Raw genomic sequence first — 24,499 nt, forward strand, 5'->3', positions numbered from 1 at the left:
GATTTTTCTTTTTATTTCTTATTTCCTTTACCTGTTCTTTATGTTTCCCTCGAACTCAAATTATTATAGAAAAAAATTCAAATTGGTATAAAATGATTATATTTGATGTGGCCAGCAAGAGAAGAAAAAAAATAATAACCAGAGCTAAAAACAAACATAATATATACGTGTGGGTTTAATTTATCACTTTGAATGAGTTAGATCACGAAACTTAATCTACCAACTCAAATAACTGGTATATTGATCAAAATAATATAGTTTGAAATCATTTATTAAAGAGATATAGTTTGATCAAATTTTTGTCATGCGGGCTCACACACATGTCATGGTAAAGACACGTTTCATCACCATCTGATTGACTCGTGTCATATTTGTGGGCTTATGTAAGTCAAAACTAACTTAATTATATTATTTTGATAAATAATTTTTAAATTTTGCTATTTTAATTTATTAACTTGGTCAATAAACCCTCATGAATAAAATATAGGTTCACTACAAAAATTCAAGCATTTTGTGGGGGTCATATTTTCATATTGTGGGGGTCTTTGACCACCACAAAGTACATTTGTGGCATTCTCAATGACCCCCAGTTTTGCCTACGCCACAACATATTTTGTGGGGTCTTTATGTGCAACGCCACAATTTGTTGAAATATTTTCTGGAGGCTCTAGACCCCACAAATGTTTCAGTTTCTGGAGGTTTAAGACCCCCACAAATTTGTTGGAAATTTAAAAAAAAAATCATTTAAAATTTTACGTTTCTTTTAAAAAACCAGGTAGATTCAAAAGGATAAAAAGAATTCATTCCAGATATTTGAATACATATCTAAATAGAACTTGGTTTTCAAAGATAAAAAAATCAAAGAGATGTATAATGAAATTAAAAACTAAAAGCTATTAAAAATTGATAACTACTCATTTATGCCAAAATTTGGAAGTTCTACAAGACAAATTCACATTTAGATAAAATTACGTTACAAAATTATGTGAGAAATAAATCTCACTTAAAATGTAACCCAACAGAAATGGCCTAGGTATACAAACATAGAGCATCTTATGACATTAACCAAAATAATTTTTACAACAAAAAAATTGATAGCCATGACAATTAACTGTTTGAATTAATTTATTTTAGCTTTTTTTGGGCCTTAAACTAAAAGTCCTAGGAACTTATTGAATTAATTACAAGAAGCATGCACTTTTATCTCACATTACGGAAAAGCATAAACTGTTTTTGGAACTACATGTTACTAGATTTCAGAATATTTCAGGAGGAAAATCCATAACACCTCTGAAGCAAATTAACTGCATTGAATCTACATATTAAAACTCTGCCTGTACATAATCTTGTAAATTCGTAAGACTGATTAAAGTAATTGAGGTAAATAATAATGATGATAACAATCTTACCACGCTTCGGAGCTTCATACAATGGCATAATTTCGATGAAATAAGTGTCTCTGAATGATGTCAAAAGGCATATCTTTGCTGCAAACTACATTAAAAACAAGAAACATCATACATCATGTTGACAATCATACACAACAAGTGAAATCATATCTTACTAATTTAGCAAAAATAAGAAGCACAATTTTCAACTTAATCAATAACAATCCAAGAAACTAGTTACTAAAAAGCTACTAAAATCCCTCTTCCCAGCCTCCTTTTGAGAATGTCCTCATTAATTCATCTACACATCAGCAAATTTAATTTTTCTAACCTAGTTAATCAATCACAATCCAAGAAACCAGATGTCCTCATAGCTAGACATTTTTCAGAGGCATTGTTCTTTCCACATGACCAACAAAACCCGATGTCCTCACAGCATACATACCTGTTTTACAATCTCTTTTCGAACATGCTTGTAGTGTTCAGGTGACCTAAAAAGCTGATCCGAAAGTGCACGGAACTGCAATGTGTGGAGAATCATCAATAAAATCTCAAAAGCATTTTGCAGTTATTTACTTCATTTTACCAATCCAAACTTCAAAGCATAAAAGGCATGGTCTAGCAAATTATATAGTTAACTATAATAAATGCTTCATGTATTTCTAAAAATTTGGAGGTTAAAAAAAAGTTTGAAAAAGAAAAGGACACACTCCATATAGTACATGCCTGTTCAATAATTGGCAGCACATGATGGGTTTGAAAGACACCTAGCCAGTTCTATCCTGCATAGATAAAAAAATTAAGAAATTGGAGGCCTATTGAATTACTTTTTATTATGGCAGAAAAATGAAAAGAGAGAAAGATGGTATACCTGTATTCCTTAAGCAAGCAAGCACAAGTTTTGACAGCGTCAACAGCATTAGCTGATGGAATGATCATTAAAATGCATACCAAAATACTAGCTATTTTCATGATGCGTAAATAACTCCAATAATTATGTATATTATGATATTTTTAGAAAACGCCACATTCTATTGCTTCAATCACACTCCTAGTCTCTGCCTATGGCCCACCTCTCCCACTCTCTGACGAAATCTAAACACACAGCTGAACTAAGTTGAATGATTCAATCCAATGCTATAGAGTTTGACAGAGAGATGAGTAAAATAACAAACCCAGCTAACTTGAATAAAAAGTGCAAAATAGCTTAATAATTAAATTGAACTTCCTTCCTCCAATTAACTTAAAAACTGTATCAGATTCAACACTAAGGAAAACGGGATAGAAACAATCAATGCCTTCCTAATAAGAATATCCATTACCTGCCTAATTAAATAAATCTACATTTTACATGTTTTGTTTCAGAAGATTACCTTGACCATTTTTTGTTTCATAATGGTAAATCAAGTGAAATTACCAGTTCTATATCAATTGTTGATTCAATCTCATACATCATCCGAGATTCAACACCCCCTCGTAGCCTTCCACAAATTATTCCAGATAATGAAGAAGAAAAAATTCTAAAAGAGAATCGATGAGAAGATATATAAAAGGAACCTTGAACTTCATCTGATGGTAACGAGCAACTGCAGAGAACTATACGCTACCCGATCTGATCTCTCATCATCCTCCGATGAATCACTGTCTCCATTGGTGAGCGAGGAAGAGTATTGGAAGCGCTGGGAACAGAGCTCTCTCTGAAACTCTAGCTACTGCTTCTCTCTAGAACCGGATTGTTGGGATCAGAATTGAACCTTCAAAGCAACAAATTCGCAAAAACAGAGTGAAGATTAAAACGAAGATAACAGACGCACGAACGAACGAGAGAGTGTGTGAGCTTGGTTAAGGTTACTTTGGAGTAGAAAGCGAAGGAGGAGGAGGCATTGTGTGAAGAAGAAGTAGAGACGATGCAACCATTCGTTGTTGGAAACTTTGGGAATTTTATTATCTGTTAAAAAAAATTTATAACGGCCATCCCTCAGAAAATGTTCAAAAATTTAGAGAGTATAAATATTGTGGGGGTCAAAACTGGCCATAAAATTATAAAAACTAAAAACTAAAAATAAAAATAGAATGTGGCGTTTTCTAAAAATATCATAATATACATGATTATTGGGGGTTTTATAAACCTCCACAAAATAACATCCACAAATTACACATTTTTTTGTAGTGGTTATAATGAGTTGAGACAAAGCAAACTTGTTAGATTTTCTCTTATACTGAATCTAAGTAATTAATTATCTTGTAGTATGTTATTTTGATTCCTTAATTTATTTATAGGTGAGATATATTTTGCTTTTCAAATTTTTTATTATTTGAGCATGTCAACCTACCAATTTGTCAAAAAAAAGAGAGAGCAAAATGATGTCTCAATTCATTTTAAAAAGTGAGTCGATTTGTCGCTTCCAACTTTTGCCTCTATGTGCCTTTTATTTAACTTAAAGGAATAATTTTTTTGGATGAATTAAAAATAAAAAATAACAATTCAAAAGCGCTTCTTCCCTGATTTTGAACTGGTTCCCAGTGATTCTCTGATTATCTAATTTTCTTAAATTGAATACATGACCAATTCAGTCACCCAAAAAAAAAAAGAATACATGACCATTGACCAATTCATTATTTACTTTTTTATCGAAGTGCCGCACCTGATCTCGTTTTTGCAGCACTCATATAATTATAAACATGATAGTGTTTTTATTTTTCACAAAAAATAGGGCGGGATGAAATGAGGACATAGAGCCCTTTTGGATTGCCTTCCAAAAAAAAAAAAGCATTTTTTATATCTTATTTATTTTAGAAATATTTTTTATAAAAGTTAGAGTTATTTAGATTTTTTAAAAAATATTTAGCTTTTAACTTCTAAAAATTTAGAAGCTAAAATTTTTAGTTTTCAAAAAAATAAATTTTTGATTTTTTTATAACTTCTATTTATTTAAAAACAAACATTCAAACTTATTTTTTTTATAAATATTTTTTTTTTTCTGAAAAAAGTCCATCCAAAAAGGAGAACAGAGTCCAGAGCAAGGTAGTTAAAATTTACAATTTACGTAAAATTGAAAAGGGGGTTAAAAATCATAAAAAATTAAAAGTATTTAGAATATTGGTAAAAGAGATAAGTTATTCTACCAATTATTTTTTCTGCTTATACTTGTCTATTACTTTCCAATATCGTTAGATTAGAATCTCAGAGAGAAAGATAAAAGTTAATTGAGATTTTAATCTAATGATGTTTTAAAGTGGTAGACATAGATAAGCAGAAAAAAAAATATATAGAATAACTTATCACTTAATAAAATTATTTTGATAAAAAAAATTGTAAAAACATAAAATTATAATAATAAATCAAAATTTTAACTTTCATATACAAACGACAAGAGGAGTCATCATCAAACGAACATAATGGTCAAAAGGGTGGGCTCAGTTAGGACCTCATTTTTGGTGGAGTGCATACTTCTTTATTAAAAAAAAATTATGGGATAAGAATTGAAATAATCATAAAAGTGTATAATATATTACTTTTTATCATATTTGATAAATAATGCATCCAATACTCGATACAATAGGAATCCTAAAAATATTTTCGTTTGTGCTAAAAAAAAGAAAAAAATATTTCTGCAGTTAATGCAGATAAGTTATCTGTATTTATTCTTAAAACGACGTTATTTTGATATTGAAATGTTAAAAAATTATAAATATAAAGATTATTCTAACCCTGAAATAAATTAAAATTATAAAAATACAATGATTTCCGTCCCAAAACGACGTCGTATTGACTTACTGCAGATAATTTATCTGCAGTAACTGCAGAAAAAGCGAATCCTAAAAAAAAATATATATTTTCGTTAGTTAGGTAATAGGGAATTAGGGATCCATCCTTTCATTTTTACTCAAGCGTTCTCACAGAGCAGAGTAAAGAGAGATTAAATACCATGCCTTCTTGATTATTTTGAGCAAATTGCTTTAACATTGCCAGTTTTTTACGTAATTAGCTCATATAAGTATATAATCACAATCCCACTTCTTTCTTGAAATGCCTTTGCATTTAGAATTTATAACAACGCGCTGCTCGTTTTTAAATTTAATTTGAATTCAAAAACCCACACCTTATATTTACTTTTTAATTTTTATTGCCATTATTACTTTTTGAGTTGCTTTTAAAAGATTCAGAATTCAAACTCATATTTGTAGCGTTCCAATAACGTTTAAATTTTGAACCATTGTTCCATTGTTTATACTTTATATTCCATTTGAAAATCGAACGCGTCCCAACACCACCGCTCGAACACAATTCAAAACCCCACATACCAAAAAAAAAAAAAAAAAATCATTTATAGTATGGCTGCCATTACAGAGTTTTTAAATCTCAACTTTTTTTCATTTGGTTCTCAAATTTTATAGAAAAAAGGAGAGTCAGTAAGTAGACATATAACACATTAGCATAGCTAAGCAAAACAGTCGCATATGCAGCATATGTAACGACTTGGCAAATCAATTTGATATGTTATCCGTCTACTTTTATAGATTCTATTACTCTTTTATTGTTGGAGAGAAATCATTTCCGGCTGATATATACTTTTCAAGATATGATTTCATATTTTGAAAAGTATGTGATTACGGTAGATAATTTCTCTTTCTTCTAATGAAGAGATATATATCCCTACTTTTATTCTTGAAGTGCTATTATAGACATTACAGAAGTGGTTAGGAACGGGTGAGAGCTATTGCCGCGAAGCGATTAAGGGCTTTATATTTTGGTAGAATGAGTGGCCGTAAGTTCTATTTCACTTGTAGCAGCACCATTTCCACTCTAGGATAGTTTACCCCAGTCAAATTATTTACTTAGTCTCAAAATAGCATAACATATATATGATAACATCACGCATCTCAACCAAACGCCGACAATTCTGCTTTTATAATGTTGATAATGGTAATCAACAGGAAATTGACTTTCGCCATTATTATGGCCAAAAAAATATCATTAGAAATTTAGAATTGGGAGTGACTCTCATTAAGAAAAGAAAAAGAAAAAGAAAAATGGGTGTGACTTCTAGTTCCACTTGACTCCAAAAGAATACGCATTGCTATTTACGATGGAGTCAACAATCAATATATGATGCTTCTATATATCTTGTGAGAAATGCTAACACTCCATTTGAAGGTTACTATCCTTCACTCGTTTAGATAGACACAAATTATTTATAATTTTTATTTAATTTAAATAAAAATATCTAGTTTAATAATTAACAACCTCTCATTAATTAAAGAAAAACGATTTACCTTACCAAAAATAAATAAATAAATAAAAACGATTTCTCCCCTAATATTTAGTAATAGCAAACTTCATAAATCTGTTTCTCTCTTAATATATATCAATCTAATAAATTTTATTCATTAAAAAATATTAATTTTATTCAGTCAACTTCAATTTAAATTACAACTTAAATTTGTTGCAGTGCATAAATGAATTCAAAAATCATCAAATCATAAATAATAAATGACATAAATATATTTAATATTAAACGGGGATATACTTACAACCATTTTTCACTTACAGGTCCTTTTACAACTATTTTTGCGATTATCAAAAGAAAATTCACAGATACAAAATGACATCAACTGAGAATGCTAATTTGATTTTGACCATAAGAGTTTGTAAGGAAAAAATGAGGATAATTATAACCTTCTCATAATATTAAATAATAATTAATAACAAATAAAATAACTATCAACATAATAAATAAAATGTTTACCAAAAATTAAAAATAAATAAATAAATGACTGAATTAATTTAAATAATTAACAACATACATAAACTAAAAATAGAATAGCATAAACCACAATATTTAATAATACAATAATATTAAATTAGACTACCAAAAAAAATTATAAATCTCAAAATAAAATGACAAATAGATTATATCAAAAAATATTAAAGAGTCATGTGAATGAGGGGAAAGCATAGGGTTTGAGTGGAAGGTGTCAAGAGGTTTATACAAGGGGTCGCGTGGGTTAGCGCCTTGTACTGTTGTACATATTGTAAAAAAATAATAATTATCGGTAATTATTTTTACCCAATTTGTCAATCAACCGTCTAACATTTAAAAGTTACCCTGATCTAAGTTAAATTAAAGTTATTCAGAATGAGTTAAATAATTATTTTACTTCTCGTTAAACATAAACACAATCAATTATAATTGGTTTAGTTATTTTGTAAATGATTTTTTAACTCAATAATTGAATTTCTAACATAATATTCCTTTCATTGTATTTTTCCTAAGCTTGTAAAGATGTATATTTTAAACTTTAGTGATCAGGTGTCTCTTTCTTTTCTTGCTTTTGGTCTCTTTATTTATTTTGACATCCCTACCCAATATTTAAATCATTATCAAGTTTCTTTGGTCATGTTTGATGTATAGTTTTGTATCATATTTTGGGTAAATAAATTAATGGGGATGTGAAAGTTGAATTGTAGAATACACTAAATGTTAGTAGAATATAATATTAATTTTTATAATTGATTTGATAATTATCTCGCATCATGTATGAGTAGGAATATAGTATTTTACCTTACAACTAGTAAAAAAATTAAAATTATACATTAAAAGGAAGATAATGTGCGAGAATAAAATCTTAGAAAACTATAATAATTTGTGTTTTTTATTTTAACCCGATGACTGTAATAATGATTTCCATAGTAGTTGAGTTAATTTGGTTTGAGTTGGTTAATTTTCTTTTTTCTTTTTTTCCAAAAACCAAATTAAAAACAAATTAAGATAGATTTAACTGGTTTGGATTTCGTATTTACCTAAACGGCTAAACCTGAACCATCAACAATTCAACACCCCTCTCCCTGATCACTACACTACACGGCTTCGTGTGATATTATCAATTTCATAAAGGTCTGAATGAAGATGTCAGGTGGGGACTTTATTCACCATAACCGCACTGTTCGTTGCATTGAATATTAAAATTTGAAAGACCACCTACTAAAACAAACCCTACCAAATACAGGTACCGATACAAATAACCGATTCTCTTTTAAGACACTCAATTTAAACCCAGTGGAGAAACCAAGAGTAAGTTCGAAAACAATGTGCAACCTACACACTTTTTTGATTTTATCGGTTACACAAAGATTGTTTTCTTACCTGATCAACAGTTCATTAATTCTTTAACAGTGCGTTACGACTTAAAATACAAGCCATTACCAGTAGTCTTGTTTCTTTTAATTGGAAGAATATAACATGATATTCTATGATCAAAATCTTCCGCTATGATTTATTTTTTTAAGTTGTGACCAAAATGCTACACAAGGATTACGGAATCGTTTGAGTGTTAAGTTTTCAAAAACTAATTTGATTGTTATGTGTCCTTTTGATAAGGCCTCACTTCGAGGGTGAGGCAGCCTCCTTAACAATTAAAGAAAACAAGGAAAATACTGAAGATTGCCTTCCCCATTCAAGGGTACTCAGAACGTTTAAATACAATGATCTGTGAGTCTCACACCTCACATTCGCATAACAGAATACAAGGGAGAAATAACAAATAACAACGTCCTACTCAGCGTGGTATCCGCTAACTAACTTATTTACATAATGCAACCTCTTCTAGAAGGTAAATTCACCGTCACTCAGCTCTTAGATCATGTGATAATCTCTCATCCACTTTGGCTTCTTTTTCTGACGCTTGGCCCATCTAGCTTTAGGAGTAACTAACTGGTCCAGCTCAGCTGTTGTGTCTTCTTCTTCATGGGCTGTGTCTTCATGGGCTGAGTTATCTTCACTGTGCTGGCCCATCATCTGAGGGCTCATATCATCCCCTACCCCATCGAAACCACTCTTGTCCTCAAGAGAAAAAAAAGGGTAGTCTAGTTGCAGATCCGATAGTACTTCCCAAGATGCGTCTTCCGGGTACAGCCCATGCCACTGGATTAATACCCTGGTCGATTCTGGTCCGGATCCGGGTTGAATATCCAGCACCTTCAATGGCTGAACTACAGGTTGATTGCCAATAGCAGTATTTGGCAGAGCGAGGGTCTGATCCGGTGTGTCTGTGTCTCCTGCAAGGAAGGGTTTGAGCAAGGAAGCGTGGAAAACGGGGTGGATCTTGGAGTCGGGTGGTAGTGCCAGCTCAAAGGCAACTGGATTGATGCAACGGGTGATCTGGAACGGGCCATAGAAGCGTTTAACCAGCTTCTGAGAATGGGCCTTCGACACCGAGGTTTGACGGTAGGGACGGAGGCGGACCATGACCCAGTCTCCTTCCTTGAATTCGTGGTGTCGTCTATGCTGGTCAGCTGATCTCTTCATGCTCTCTTGAGCTCTCAGAAGGCGACGACGCAGCTTGGCCAATACTGCCTCTCTGTTTCCTAGCTCGACGTCCGCAGCATCTATAACACTGCTGCCCAGAGTGTATGCGGGTATGGTAGGTGGGCTCCTGCCGTAAACAATCTCAAATGGGGTCATGCCCGTAGCGGAGTGGAGTGTGGTGTTATAGCACCATTCTGCCCAATGGAGGAATTTGCCCCACTTGTGAGGGTGTTCGTGAACATACGCGCGTAGGTACTGTTGTAGTGTCCGGTTGACTACTTCCGTCTGACCGTCACTTTGAGGATGGTAGGCTGTTGATAAGCGTAACTTGGTGCCACTGAGCTTAAAAAGCTCTTGCCAAAAATGACTCAAAAATATTGGGTCGCGATCAGAAATCATACTCTTGGGCATCCCATGCAGTTTACACACTAATTGAGAAAACACATCTGCCACTTTGGACGCTGTAAAATGAGTAGGAAGCATGCCAAAGTGTGCTGCCTTGGAGAAACGGTCCACCACAACCAGGATGACCGTGTGGTTTTGGAACGAAGGGAGCCCAACAATAAAATCAAGAGAAACATCCTCCCATACGCGGTTGGGTATGTCAATGGGCTGGAGTAACCCGATGGGGGCTTGAGTAGGAGATTTTATTTGTTGACAGACCAGGCATTGCTTAACAAATTGTGTCACGTCTGCCTTCATTCCGTGCCAGTAGAAATTCTCTTTGAGGCGCCCTATAGTCTTGCTAATACCCATATGGCCAGCCAAAGGTGAAGAGTGGAATTCGGACAGTAATAACTTCTTAATCGGAGATCGGGAGGGAATAAAAATTTTGCCCTTATATAATAGTAAGCCCTGCACAGCTCGCAGGTGTGGTTGGGAGTGAGGGTCTGCCTCCAATTTCTGTAAGAGCGACTGCACCTCAGGCTCTTGTGAATAAGCCTCTTTAAGTTTAGTAACGAATTCAAACTGAGGTACAGTAAGGACAGATAAGGATACATGTGAGTCCTCTACTCGTGACAAGGCATCCGCAACATGATTAGAGGCTCCCGGCTTGTACACTATAGTGTAGTCATACCCCAAGAGTTTTGACAAGTAGTACTGTTGCTCCGGGGTTTGAATAATCTGTGTCATGAGCTCGCGTAGGCTGCGTTGGTCGGTATGAATGGTGAACTTACGCCCCAGTAAGTACGGTCGCCATTTGCGCACTGCCTCGGTGATGGCATGTAGCTCACGGACATAAGTGGAAGCCTTTGACAACCGGTTGCAGAACTTCTTGCTGAAGAAACAAATCGGGTGCCCCTTTTGTAGTAAAACTGCTCCCATGCCCAGCCCCGAGGCATCAGTTTCCAACACAAATTCTGAATCAAAATCCGGGAGTTGTAACACAGGGGCTTGTGTCATTGCCAATTTCAGATTATCGAACGTTGTGCGTGCGTCATTTGTCCATTCAAAGGAATCTTTCTTAAGCATGTCTGTGAGGGGAGCAGCAATGGCTGCATACCGCTGTACGAATTTTCTGTAGAACCCAGTTAATCCCAGGAAGCCGCGTAGCTGTTTCAAGGTGCTTGGCAGTGGCCACTCGGTCATAGCTCTGATTTTCTCTGGGTCAGGACCAACCCCCCCTGCGGATATGATATGGCCCAGGTAATCAATGGACCTCTGAGCAAATGAACACTTGGATTTCTTGAGGAAGAATTGGTTCTGCAAAAGACATTCAAAGATTTGCTGCAAGTGTCCTATGTGGTCCTCCTCTGTTTTGCTAAAAACTAATATGTCATCAAAAAACACAATCACAAAACGACGAAGAAAAGGACGGAACAACCTGTTCATAGTTGCTTGAAAAGTCGCTGGTGCGTTGCAGAGCCCAAAGGGCATGACCAGAAACTCGTAATGTCCGTCGTGTGTGCGGAAAGCTGTTTTGGGTGTGTCCACGGGGTCCATCCGTATTTGATGGTACCCGGAGCGTAAATCCAGCTTAGAGAACCAGTAGGCACCGTGGAGCTCGTCCAGAAGCTCTTCAATGGTGGGGATCGGAAAGCGGTCCTTTAAGGTAATTGCGTTCAAGGCGCGGTAGTCTATGCAAAAACGCCACGACCCATCCTTCTTACGGACCAGCAACACCGGCGAGGAGAAGGGACTGGTGCTCCCTTGAATAATTCCTGCGGCAAGCATGTCACTGACCTGCTTCTCAATCTCCCTCTTTTGGAAGAAAGGGTACCGGTATGGGCGAACGTTAACCGGCGTAGAGCCCTCCGGTAGAGGAATTTTGTGGTCAATGTCGCGAGCTGGGGGAATTCCCGTTGGTGTTGCGAACAGCTGGTCATAGTTATCGAGTAGCTGTTGTACAGAAGGGGAAATAGGGTTCGGCTCTGGAGTGGGCTGAGAAGAAATGGAAGTGGGAACCACTTGCAAATGGAACAGCTCTAAAATGGACTGAGTAGCGGACATTCGGCGGATCTGGGCCAAGGATACTTCTTGGAGTCCACTGGGCTGGGCTCCTTTGAGCAGGACTATCTCCCCATTCTTAACAAATTTCATTGTTAAGTCTTCATAGTCTGTCAATATGGGTCCCAGGGTTTTTAACCACTGGACCCCCAATACCACTTCTGCACCGCTGATAGGTAACACAAAAAGGTCCACCACAAATTTATGAGGCCCAAACAGCAAGGAAATTTGCTTACACATCAGTGAGCAGTCGAGTTCATCGCCATTACCAACAATGACCTTGAAACCTTGGGTCTGGTGAGTTTGCAACCCCAAAAATCTCGCCATCCTCTCCTGAATGAAATTATGCGTGCTCCCACCGTCAACGAGAACGGAGAGCTCAGTCTTCTCAATGCGTCCCTTGACGCGTAGGGTTTGTGGAACCCCATGACCCACCAAGGCGTGGTAGCTTATCTGCCCAGTATCATCGTGAGGGACGTCGGGTACCTCAGGTGGCTCACTCCCTGGATCTAATTGACGTTCTAGATCAGATCTCTGAAAATCTAATTCGAAGTCTGGATCTGCAATTAACAGCATGAATAGGCGTTTACATTGATGCCCCGGACGATATTTTTCGTCGCAATTGTAGCACAACCCTTTCTCCCGCCGTGCTGCCATCTCTTCCTGCGAGAGTCGTTTGATTAGCGGTCCCCCTTTTGTAGGAATGGCGTTTTTTGCAACGGGTCCTTCACGCGCTCCACTCGCGTATCTGGGGTTGGTAGATTGCTGCTTGTAATTGGTACTGCTAAGGTGCGTGCTCTTGGGCAAGCTCTTAGCAATGTCGTTCGCCTTTTCTTCTTGCAATCGAGCAAGTCCTATGGCCTGGGACAGAGTAGTAGGAACTAAGGCTTGGACTTCTCTCCGAATGTCAGCTCGTAACCCAGAGATAAAACAGCTTAACAAGAACGGTGGTGGTAACCCGACGATCCTGTTAGCCAATGACTCGAACTGCGTTTGGTATTCTCGCACAGATGCCGTCTGGCACAGCTTGAACAAAGCACCTCGAGGGTCCTCATACTGAGAGGGGGCAAAACGAAGGTCGAGGGCTTGTAGAAATTGAGGCCAGGTATTTATCTGTCCATTTGCGTGCATCCATTGGAACCACCCAAGGGCCTCTCCTTCCATGTAGAAAGAAGCAATGCGTAGGCGTTGCTCTTCAGGAGTGCGATGAAACTCGAAAAACTGCGAGATCTTGAAGGTCCATCCAAGAGGGTCAGATCCATCAAATCTGGGCACATCCAATTTCATGGTTGTGCGAATCCCAGGCACAACGTTGTTGGCGTCGGCATGAAGATGATGAGGTGGGTGGGGAAGAGCTAGGGGTCTATTCTCCAACACCACCATTCTCTGTGTCATGGTCTGTAAATCGGTTTGCATAGCGAGGTGAGCCTCCAGCAAACGGTTTAAGGTGATTTCCAGGTTTTCGTTTGTGGTAGATGGGCTAGCCATTGAAGAGAGTGTGATGTACTCTCAATGAAAGCACCAGATGATAAGGCCTCACTTCGAGGGTGAGGCAGCCTCCTTAACAATTAAAGAAAACAAGGAAAATACTGAAGATTGCCTTCCCCATTCAAGGGTACTCAGAACGTTTAAATACAATGATCTGTGAGTCTCACACCTCACATTCGCATAACAGAATACAAGGGAGAAATAACAAATAACAACGTCCTACTCAGCGTGGTATCCGCTAACTAACTTATTTACATAATGCAACCTCTTCTAGAAGGTAAATTCACCGTCACTCAGCTCTTAGATCATGTGATAATCTCTCATCCACTTTGGCTTCTTTTTCTGACGCTTGGCCCATCTAGCTTTAGGAGTAACTAACTGGTCCAGCTCAGCTGTTGTGTCTTCTTCTTCATGGGCTGTGTCTTCATGGGCTGAGTTATCTTCACTGTGCTGGCCCATCATCTGAGGGCTCATATCATCTTTTGTCAAACTTTATGGAAGAGTAAAGTCGATACGCTGATTACCTTGTTAGGTTTGGTAGCAAAGATAAGATTGCCATGTGGGATCAGTCGCATATGGATGTGTTCTTTTGCTATGTACATTTCCCTCCTTACCCGGCAACAATTTTACTCACCGGTTATCTTTTTACAAAAGGATATATATATGGTCAATAAGCTTGCGATATTATTTAACACTCTATTTCGTCCAACATTATTGCATTAGAGATTCTAATTTACTATCCTCATCTATTATTTTTAGGCCCAAGACTTAGCGGGGAATCATTCAAATAACTCGTTTTACTATTCTATTTTCCATTGCTGACGAGAGATTTCCTTTTCCAACAAAGGCCGGAAATCGAAGTAAACAAATGGAAGAGAGAGAATATCCTTTCGAAATGTTGAAAGAATAAATGCCAACTGAGAAGTGAGAACAACAGTCTACAGTAGAAAAAGAGAGAGAGAGAGGGAGTGGTTCTTGTTTCGCTGATAAATAGTTATGCCTCATGAATAGGTCAGTCCAAAATATAGTGTCGCATAAAAGTCCAAATCAAGTTTCAGATTACTAAGCCGCGGCACATTTCTTTAGTTTTATCACTTGTTGGGAGTGATGGTAAAAGGTTTCATGGGCCGTTCGATTTCGATACGATCCATCTTGTGCAGTTTCCAAATTGCATCGGTTACCCAAAGTACGTCCATCTTACGACACAAGAAGCCGTTTAACCACTTCTTTATGTTGTTTCGTTCATAAAGTTCATGCCTTTCAACGGCCACCCCAAAACAAAATCTCAAACAGCATTTCAAAACCACCAACCCACCACCACCCCCACCCCATACATACCATTAAATATATTTGGAACGGAAAAAAAAAATTACCAAATTAAAACCAAAAAAGAAAAAAGGTAAAAATGACATACATATTAAAGTCTCCTAATCAGTTACAAAGCCTAACGCCTACCGCACTCAACACAAGGAAAAAAAAAAATGTACACTAAATCGGGTCCATCGAACCGGGTCTAAAATCTGCGCTACCTTGTCTACCTAGTTCTTTTTTTTTTTTCTTCCTTTTTTTCCTCTCTTCTCTTTCTCTCGTTTTTTTTTTTTTTAACAAATTAATAATTAATAATAATCAAAAACTGGGAACAATCGCAGCAGGGGCCACATCGGTTTCAACTCCACCCACTATCTCCCTCTTCCGCCGCATCTCCAACACTTTACGGTGGTGGTTCGAGTGCAATTCGCTGGAGAACGTGGGGCTACAAGCTGGCCTGTATTCGGGTAAGAGCCGACCCGACTTATATCGGACCCCACATGCGTTGCAAAGCGTTTTCGCTCCGAGCGGTCCAGTTCTCCACTGAGGGGTCTTCTGTACGCCGCAATGGCTGCACCGTCGTGGCGTCTGGGCGGCCGCACCGTCTGAAGAGGCCCTTTTCTTCGGTTTCTTCGCCGACGGCCTTACCTCGGAGCAAACCTGCTCGAGGCTTTGGGCTAAGTTGGTGTAAATTAGTAAAGGGCTCGAGGGGGACGAAGAGGAGGAAGAAGAAGATGTTGTAGTGGAGCTCGAGGAGGACTCGGTGAAAAGAGGTGACCCGAGTGGCCAAACCCGAACACCGGTTCTGGTTCGCTTGCTTCTAGCTTTGGTCTGAACCGGAGTTTTGAAACATGGCTGGTTAGGAACATTGCTTCCCGGTTCAGGCTCTTTCGCCACAAGGCACTTCGGTTTCTCCGTTAATGTTACGGTGGTGAAGACAGCAGAGAATTCCGAAAAGGAATCCTCCACGAAATGAGACAGCCACTCTAAGTCCGCCGCATCTTCCGCCTGTAAAAATTGCAACTTTCGTAAAGAACCAACACAAAACAACCTTAAAAACTGTTTCTTTTTCTTTTCTTTTTTTCCTTTTTTTTTTTTTTTTTTGGTGTGTGTTGTGAGAAATGGGAATGAAAGTACCGGAACGCTGAGCTCGCTAGTGGGCAGAGAGTTATAATCATCTTTGACAGAGTAACTGGTGCCGTGGTTACAAATTTGATGGCTTTGGTTCGCTTGTTGAATAGAGACACAAGCAGTGTCTTCTTCCTCCTTGTGCTGTTGTTGTTCTTCTTTCTCCTCATCTTCCACCACGTGCGAGAAATCAAGCAGGTCGTCAACGGAAAAGTCGTCGCAGGAGGCGGCATTAGGCACATTAAGCGCTGACAGCTCTTCCATGAAGGTTTGGGGGCTGAATTTCACGGCGGTTAAGTCTTTCCTAAAACTGGTCTTCAACGCTGCTGCCTCCACACACTCCATTTCTGTTTCAGCCTAACAGAAGAAAAAGAACCAAGACCCAATATATATTTAGAAAAACAGAAACTTTATCAAAGACCCGTTCTTTTTTTCGCTTGTTTTATTTATTTTTATTTGTTTTAATTCAGAAAATTCTCACATGTAGAGAGAGAGAGAGAGAAATAAAGAGAGAGAATACCTGAGGAGAGAGGAAGATAAGAAAACAGAGGAACAGAAGAGATGGGTGATGTGGTTGCAAGAGGAAGGGTAGAAGAAGGCAAGGGATGAAATTGAAAGAGGAGAGGATAGGGAGTTTGGTAAAGCATTGAATAAAGGGTGAAAGCGTCCGTGGATTATTACTAAAAGTACCCGTTTCCTTCTCTCTTTCTCTCTCTTCCCACTCCCTCCCTAATTTACTTTTCTTCTCTCTCCCTATAGTACCAAGTATTTATACATTTCAGATACGTTTCTATATTTTTGCATATAACTGTACAGTCACATTTACCCGAAATGTCCCGTGACCATTCTCAATTGGATTTGGTTTAGTAGGACAATTCGGACCGTATCCAAAATTTGGCACCAAATTTATATTTTACTATTTATTGTAACTTTTTGTTTTTGGTAGATTTATTATAACTTTTTAATTTTCAATCAATGTTGGTAAATACTATACCATACGGTGTTACTGTTACCCTCTTCCACCCGGTACCATAATTCGGAAAGACCTAGGAAACCACAATCTTTCTTTCTTAAAATAATATTCCCCTCTCTCTTTTTAACTTTTTCTTTTCCCCCTTCGAGAGAGAAGAGAATGGAAAACTAAAAATTGGGCCAAGTCTTTCACTGAATTACCCGCTATGCCTGGTTGTTGCCCCACCGTGCCCATCGCCGCTCATTTTGGATTTGCCCGTTCCCATCTATAGTTTACTTTTCCCGCTCTCTGTTTTCCAATTATATCACCTACGAAATGTTTAGAAAAATATAATATAACTTCGTGATAACATACTATATAAATAATTATCTTATCTAAAAGAAGGTTCATTAATTATTTTATATTTTATTTTTCTCATGGTATATTCATTAATTTGTTTCTCTTAAGAAAAAAAACTACTATGTAATAGCTTTTTAATCTCAAATGCACTTCCGCTGAAGCTTTATAAAGATTTCTCCAACAGGCTCCGAATAATGATAATATATATTTACATATATCACGGAAAGTTTAACTTGAATTTGGAAAGGGTCACGGATCTATACTCTTAATACAAATTTCGTGTTGCGCGTGAAATGCATATACATACACTATTAACACGCATGCGTCTTTAGCTATCAATAGTACAGGACAATAGGCTGATGATGAATTACAACTTTTCCTAAATGGTTAATGTGGGGATTGAAAGTTGTTTAATCCAGCTTGGTTTCTTATCAGGTTAATTATGGAAGGTATCTTTTCATCAATTAAACCACACCATTTTTTTTTTTTTGTAAAAGAAAAATGCTTAAATAATATGGTTTAATGTTCGAAATTTGAACTAGAACATAGAATAATTTGTAATAAGAAAACCATATATGTTTGGACAATGACTGAACTTCATATTGGTTAAAAAAAAAACAGAAACAAAAACAATAAAAAGGAAAGCAAAATGAGTTCTCTGTCGTTTGGATTACAGTCCAGCCCGGGAAAATCGTGTCTCGCATGGAAAATTAATAAAACGGATGAAATTGCTAGTAGAATTTGGAGTTGTGTCTCCTCTCACGCCATGTGCTAAATTACATCGAGCCCACTTGCTTCACCGTCTCTGTAGACTACGTTGTGTGCTTCTTTTTTATTAAAATAGAAAAGGCGATAAGATCGTATAGAGTATTTTTATTTTTTTAAGTAAATATTTTAATGTATATGATAAAATGATTGAAAATGATATAACCGGAATTCCATGAATACCCTTGGTCATGATGATACAGTTTCGGTTTGGATTTTGGGACATGGCATGCCTTGGAAGCAAAGTGAGTAAAAGTGATACCAAGCAATGACACCAAATCAGCTTTTGTCGCTCAGTAACCCAACTGACATTATTCCTCACCCACACTAGCTTCCTATATTAATCTATAACCACTCTAATTACTCAATTTTCATCGCTTTAACCTTTATTAAATTAGGGCCCAACTTGGTTTGGTAAGTAAAAATTCGATAAATCCATTTTAATTTTTTATACCAAAATCATATCGCGAGTTTCTTCTTTTAGTTTCATCGTGTTTTGTTTCTTAAATTAGTTTTATTTTTTATATACTTAATTGAGTTGACACTTAAAATTTGTCTGGAAAATACGCATTTAACCAAACTATTAATGTGTGATCTGATGTTACTTGTTTTATTAATAACCCCTTCGCTCATTTCGTGCGTATAAATATTGATGAACCATATCCGTGTAGTCTTCAAACCTTTAGCCAACCCTAGACTCGCCCACCAGCATTAATTTATTATAGGGATATAAATGTCTGCCTATTTAATATTTCTAATTTTATTATTGTTGATTAATTTTAAATTAACAGTTTTAAACATTGTAATATTAATTATTTTATTTCTCTCTTCATTATTTTTCTTAGCTAATTACACCAATTGTTCATCACTGTTGATTCAAATTTAATCAACGGAATTAAAAATAGAAAAATTAAATAGGGAGACAATATAACCGTCTTTTTATTTATTAAGGTAACGATTATCACAATTTATCAGGGAAGAAAAAATAATAACAACGCTACATTTCAAGAAAAAAAATGTATAGCCGTTATAATATTACAAGCTATGTAATCAAATAAATTAAAAGTGTATTGATAAATATTTTTAAAAAGTTTTATAATATTAATTACTTTTTTTCAGTTTTATTATGCTTAAATTAAAATAATTTTTTTATATTTTTTTCTGAATTATATATTTACTATAGAAATCTTTTTAATAAAAAAATACTTTTTCTTGAAAAAATAAACAAATAAATGCATCGTATTATTATACTACGAGTACGACGGCATCATTTATGCGATTGGGATAGATAAAGATTTGGGTTGAATTATAAATTTAAATAAAAAAAATTAGTTCTCTATTTATAAAGTTAATAACTTAATTCAGATAAAAATATAATGACTTATGGCCGAATCTTTTTCTAAAAAAGTTATAGAAATGGTCAATTTCAGAACGAATTAAATGGAATACTGAAATTTAGTCCACTAAGATTATAAATTAAATATGGTTTTATCATAATGTTTATGTAAAGAATTATCGTTTTGGTAAAGAATCTATCTAATAAATTTATTGTTTTGGATTTACATTCATAAGTTTTGAACCATCTTAATTACAAATAAAAAGATAACTTTAATTATTTCGATCAATTTCTTTTAAAAACAATTTAATCATATTCCTAATAACTTATTACATATTAACTAAACATTGAAAAATACTGCAGCCTTTATACAATTTATTTATTTTGCTTTACTTTAAATTATTCTGTACGTAAACATTATCGAATATAGTATTTTATTATATTATAACACCCGATATTAAACTCGAAGATTTTATATTAATTAAATATATTTCATACATTTCAGTATTTTTTTTAGTAGGTATACATTTTAGTATTTTACCAGTAATAGGTTTTAAAAATAAATAAAAAAACAAGAATATTCTAGACCCTCAATTAACAATTTTAGAAATAAAAGTTTTTCACTGAGCTCGTACAAGTAGAACAACTAAAACATTTTTGATTAAAAATAAAAAATAAATAAAAGAAAGGCGCGAAGAGAGTCAAATTAAATACGCACGCACGCATCTAAGATGCCAATGATCGACGCTTTCAATTTTTGTTATTCGGAAAACTAAACAGGTTATCGTCCAAGTTCTAAATAAATGTGACTAAATGACTTATAAAGTGAAGTTTTTGAGGTTTTGAAAATACGTTATAGACTGTACTAAAAAAAAATACGTTGTTGAGAGAGATGAGTAAGTATCAAACGAAAATTTAAATATTAAAAAAATCAATTTTAAAAAATATTTTTTATTTAAATTTCAAATTTTAATTATTTTTCATTTGTGATCGTTAGAAAAATGAAAAAAAATAAAACAAAGCACATAGAAGAGAGGAGCCGGCTCCTAAGTTGTTTTTAGCCGCCCCAGGTCTTTTTTATTTACGTGTTATGCTATGATTGGGCATGGCGCTGTCAAATGACGTTGTCCACGAAGCTGCGATTTCGAGGTTACTAACTCTGCTTGCTTTGTTAATTTTAAAACGATCCTTTGTTCACCAACAATAACAATTAACAACAACGGATTCATTTTATTTTATTTTTAAACTAACAACAACGGATTCATTAATCATTACAAAGAAGGACATTTTGTAGAACATTGTCGCAAATCACATGTGATTAAGTTTATTTTATTTTTTTATTTACAATAATATATTATTAAAGATTCTTTTAAAGAGTAATTTAAGAAAAAAGAATCATTCACTGTGATTTTTTATATGACAAAGTCATGCAAAAAATATAAGAACAAACATCATAAATAAGATCTTATAAATTTTAATAAAAATTCACTTTTTAGGGTTTTGTGTTTATTTTTGAGGACTTTACATTTCTCACGTGATAGGAACTAAAAAAATTTCTTATACATACTCAACCAAAGTGAGACCCACTATGAGAGAAAAAAACAAACAAAAAAATAAAAGCACGTGAATCGATGGGTCAGTAGGAATTTGCCCTCTTTTTATGGGGCAAGAGAACTTCATTACCCTTATTTTCATATAAAAATAAAGAAAATGATCCGTTTACAATTTTTTTTTTACAAATTACATTAAGTTTGACCGGTGATACACTTGTGAAAATTTGTAAACAAAAAATTTGAAAATGTATTTTTCCCCTAAAAATAATCTATTCTTACCTTTAAGAAGTTTTCTTAAAGGATTAATAATAATAAAATATTGAATAAAAAATAAAGTATGATTAAAAGCTTAAATTTTTTATTTAATATTTCCATATTTAAAATAAAAGTTTTATAAAAAATAACCAAAGTTAAACATACACTTAATTAATTTTCAATAAAAAAATATATGTAATTTATCATTCTTATTACAACTTTTATTTTATTAATAAAATGTTTAAGCGGATAATTTTGGATATTCAAAGTCATTTAAAATGGGAGTAAAAAATTTATAACTACGGCCTGATTCGTAAAAGAGAGTGACAGAATATCGCATTTCGTCTATATCTATCAGTGAAGATCATTTTATACCAATGAAGTTATATTTTTTATTTTAGTCATTGATTTATTTTTATTCAACGATTTTAATTTATTATATATTTAAACTTTTAAATATAAATAAATTAATAATTAATATTTGATGTAACATTTTTTATTCTTACACTGGTATAAGAAAATATTCTAGAAAATTTGTGGGTACATTTTGGCGGGTGAATTACACGGATGACATTGGCTTCATTTCTTCGATGTTCCGTAAGCTCCCCCTTGCCCTCCTTAACGTAACGGTGACATTAAGTGCCGTTTGGATGAGTTTTTTTTAGTCAGAAGTTACTTTTTTTCCCAAAAAAAAGCACTTTTATTTTAAAGTGCATTTGGATGCTGCTTCTAAAAAAAGCAGAAGTCATAAAAAATGTTAAAAATTTACTTCTTTTCAGAAGCTAAAAATCTTAGCTTATCAAAAAAACAAAAGTCAAAAGCTAATTTTTTTTTTTCAAAAAAAAGTTATTTTTTAAAAAATCTAAATCGTTTTAACTTTAATAAAAAACACTTTTGAAATAAGTAGGACATAAAATAACTTTTTTTAAAGGCAATCCAAACGCACTGTAAGACAATAAGTTCTACAATAACTTGGATTTGGCGTAGCTGGAGCTGGTACAACAGAGTACTATTGTCTTTGTTCAGATGAGAAGGGTTTACACCTTGCAGTTTGCACGGTTTACACATAAAGGCAGAAAGTGAGAACTGAAACCTCAAGTACGGAACATTGTGGAGTTTCCAATGAAAGGCTTTTCGCTCAGAAGGGAACGCCGAAGAGAGAGTATGGAATGAGAGGTAGAGGAGTCCTAGATCATAAAAAGGGACACACGTATTCATTACGAATTAGGAAGTTCACCCAAAAAGTGAGGTTCAGTATTACTTGCAAGAAAAAAAAATTATTTTAATAATTAATTACAAAAATATATCAGTTTAAAACCAATTTATGAATTTATTGTACTCAATAATATTCAAAATGAGCGTGATCACTCACGTCTAATTAAGGCGTCGTCCATGCATGGGACATGCTTAAAAGAGGCGTGAGTACTCTCGCCTAATTTGAACGCGAATCAGCAGCCTAACATGTCTTCTCTGGACATGATTGGCCCAGTTTTTTCTACTTAGCGAGCAAATACGACGTCCTCGTCTATCTGCTTGCTTAAGCGGCCATGCCAACGAGCAAATTCAACAGCAAGAAATGAGCATGCCAGCGAGCAAATTCGACAACAAGAAATGATTTCGTATTTTAAGCATAACTTGAGCTGTACTCGTTCAATTGATGGGATCTCGTTGGAAAGATAATAGAAAGATATACAACTTCTATAAAGAACATGAGATCCAAATCTATCATATTAGATACGAAAAATTGGCTGAAAGACAACTTCAATAGATTTTCACTAAATGGTTACTCATCATTTATCGCTTTAAGTATTTCTAGCTTAACCATTGTTCTAATGTTCCATAATAGCAATTTAAACCTGAAATCAATATATGTGTAAGTCAGTAATACATCAAATCATAAAAAGTTGAGAATCTTTTGCATTTGACAAAATGTGTTATTTTCTCAACCATTTACAATAACATTTACCATACTTTTGCATCTAAAAACAAAGTGTGTTTGACACCTGACAATGGCTTTCCCAGGACCATTTTTTCAATTGACTGGACTCGAACTCGAGATCTCTGATTAAAAGGAACAACCTCCTTACCAATTGAACCAATAATTATTGGTTACTTCTTCATCTCCTTCTATCAAATGTTGTTCGAGAAAACTTTTTTTGGTTCATTTCATGCTTCACAACATGATATGATTAATCTCACAAAAAGTAAAATTATACATGGCCAAAAACTAAGTTTAATGGGACATAAAATAATTTTTAAGATGAATTACAGTTTGTACCAACTAATTTGAATGTGTTTAAGATTAAACCTTATAGTTTTAACTAGTAGAAATGACTATATGAATTTTATACTTTGTGAAAAAGAGATTGTAAATCATTAACTATCTCACAAAATTATCATATGACATAAACATAACACAGAGAAAGTTAATACGAAAATTACAAATAATAAAATGTAAATAAAAATATAAGAATATAAAGAATCAATTTAATCCAAAAATTTAAGTCATTAAGTGATTACGTTAATGATTTTATATATTATTTCTTTAACACACTTTCTCACGGTAGAACTCTTGGGCTTTAAGCATGAATAATAGACAGGAATAATTTTTGTTGGTTTATCTTATGTTGATTTAACTTATATTTTTACTTTTATTAAAAAATAGAAAGGTGAGAATTGAATTCGTGATTATTTAATTACAAAAACTTTGATACCAAAAGAGATATTTGAGAGAATGACTTGCTTTTTATTTATTTATTGAGATATTGTCTTTTATAGACGCAACAATTAGAGATTGTTTAACAAATGCACAAATAAACTTCACATGATCTTATCCTTATCTAAACTACTAGATAGAAACAAAAAGTTGTTATGTGTACAATCCTAACTATGTCATCTAATACTTCCTTTCAAGTTGGAACATACAAGTTGATAATGGGGCTTGCGAAGTAAGGATCTGTCATCACGTGTGGTTGTTTTCTCCATAAACACCGCTCGCTTACAGATCCAATAGAAACGTTGATTACTAGGATCAAATAAAATCTCTAATGAAAAGGAGCCAACTCTTTACCACTTAAATGAATGTTTATTGATAGTTGTTATATAATTCACTGTGAATGGAAAATCACACGGTCCTAGTTGATAACAGCATCCGCATTTTCCAATCCATGTTCTGGAGCAGGGAACCAGAAACTCCATATTTCAGATTT

The 24,499-nt window shown here is 34.6% G+C and overlaps 2 protein-coding genes across 2 annotated transcripts; both read right to left on the minus strand.

Annotated features, from left to right (window-relative positions):
- Positions 1-1,019: 1,019 nt before the first annotated feature.
- On the minus strand, positions 1,020-1,929 carry LOC133291370 (OVARIAN TUMOR DOMAIN-containing deubiquitinating enzyme 12-like). Its single transcript, XM_061489626.1, has 3 exons — positions 1,834-1,929; positions 1,410-1,494; positions 1,020-1,334 (listed from the first exon to the last, which is right to left on the minus strand). The coding sequence occupies exons 1-3, from the start codon at positions 1,927-1,929 to the stop codon at positions 1,267-1,269; spliced, it is 249 nt and encodes an 82-aa protein (XP_061345610.1). The 3' UTR covers positions 1,020-1,266.
- Positions 1,930-15,062: 13,133 nt separating this feature from the next.
- On the minus strand, positions 15,063-16,789 carry LOC133291411 (GATA transcription factor 5-like). The gene is made up of 3 exons (XM_061489675.1): positions 16,599-16,789; positions 16,079-16,428; positions 15,063-15,949 (listed from the first exon to the last, which is right to left on the minus strand). The coding sequence occupies exons 1-3, from the start codon at positions 16,714-16,716 to the stop codon at positions 15,260-15,262; spliced, it is 1,158 nt and encodes a 385-aa protein (XP_061345659.1). The 5' UTR covers positions 16,717-16,789; the 3' UTR covers positions 15,063-15,259.
- Positions 16,790-24,499: the final 7,710 nt, after the last annotated feature.

This window comes from Gastrolobium bilobum, unplaced genomic scaffold (assembly GCF_033153095.1).
Source record: "Gastrolobium bilobum isolate Gb01-03AN ecotype WA unplaced genomic scaffold, APGP_CSIRO_Gbil_v1 utg12132, whole genome shotgun sequence".
NCBI lineage: Eukaryota > Viridiplantae > Streptophyta > Magnoliopsida > Fabales > Fabaceae > Gastrolobium > Gastrolobium bilobum.

Bases quoted from the DNA above. Each gene is read 5' to 3' on its own strand.
- LOC133291370 (XM_061489626.1), bottom strand. From the start codon at position 1,929: ATGATTCTCCACACATTGCAGTTCCGTGCACTTTCGGATCAGCTTTTT. The intron at 1,495-1,833 runs GTATGTATGCTG...TTTTTAATGTAG, and splicing joins GAAAAGAGATTGTAAAACAG to TTTGCAGCAAAGATATGCCT. The intron at 1,335-1,409 runs GTAAGATTGTTA...GATTATGTACAG, and splicing joins GTATGAAGCTCCGAAGCGTG to GCAGAGTTTTAATATGTAGA.
- LOC133291411 (XM_061489675.1), bottom strand. From the start codon at position 16,716: ATGCTTTACCAAACTCCCTATCCTCTCCTCTTTCAATTTCATCCCTTG. The intron at 16,429-16,598 runs TCTCCTCAGGTA...TTTTCTTCTGTT, and splicing joins TCTGTTTTCTTATCTTCCTC to AGGCTGAAACAGAAATGGAG. The intron at 15,950-16,078 runs GTACTTTCATTC...CAATTTTTACAG, and splicing joins CTAGCGAGCTCAGCGTTCCG to GCGGAAGATGCGGCGGACTT.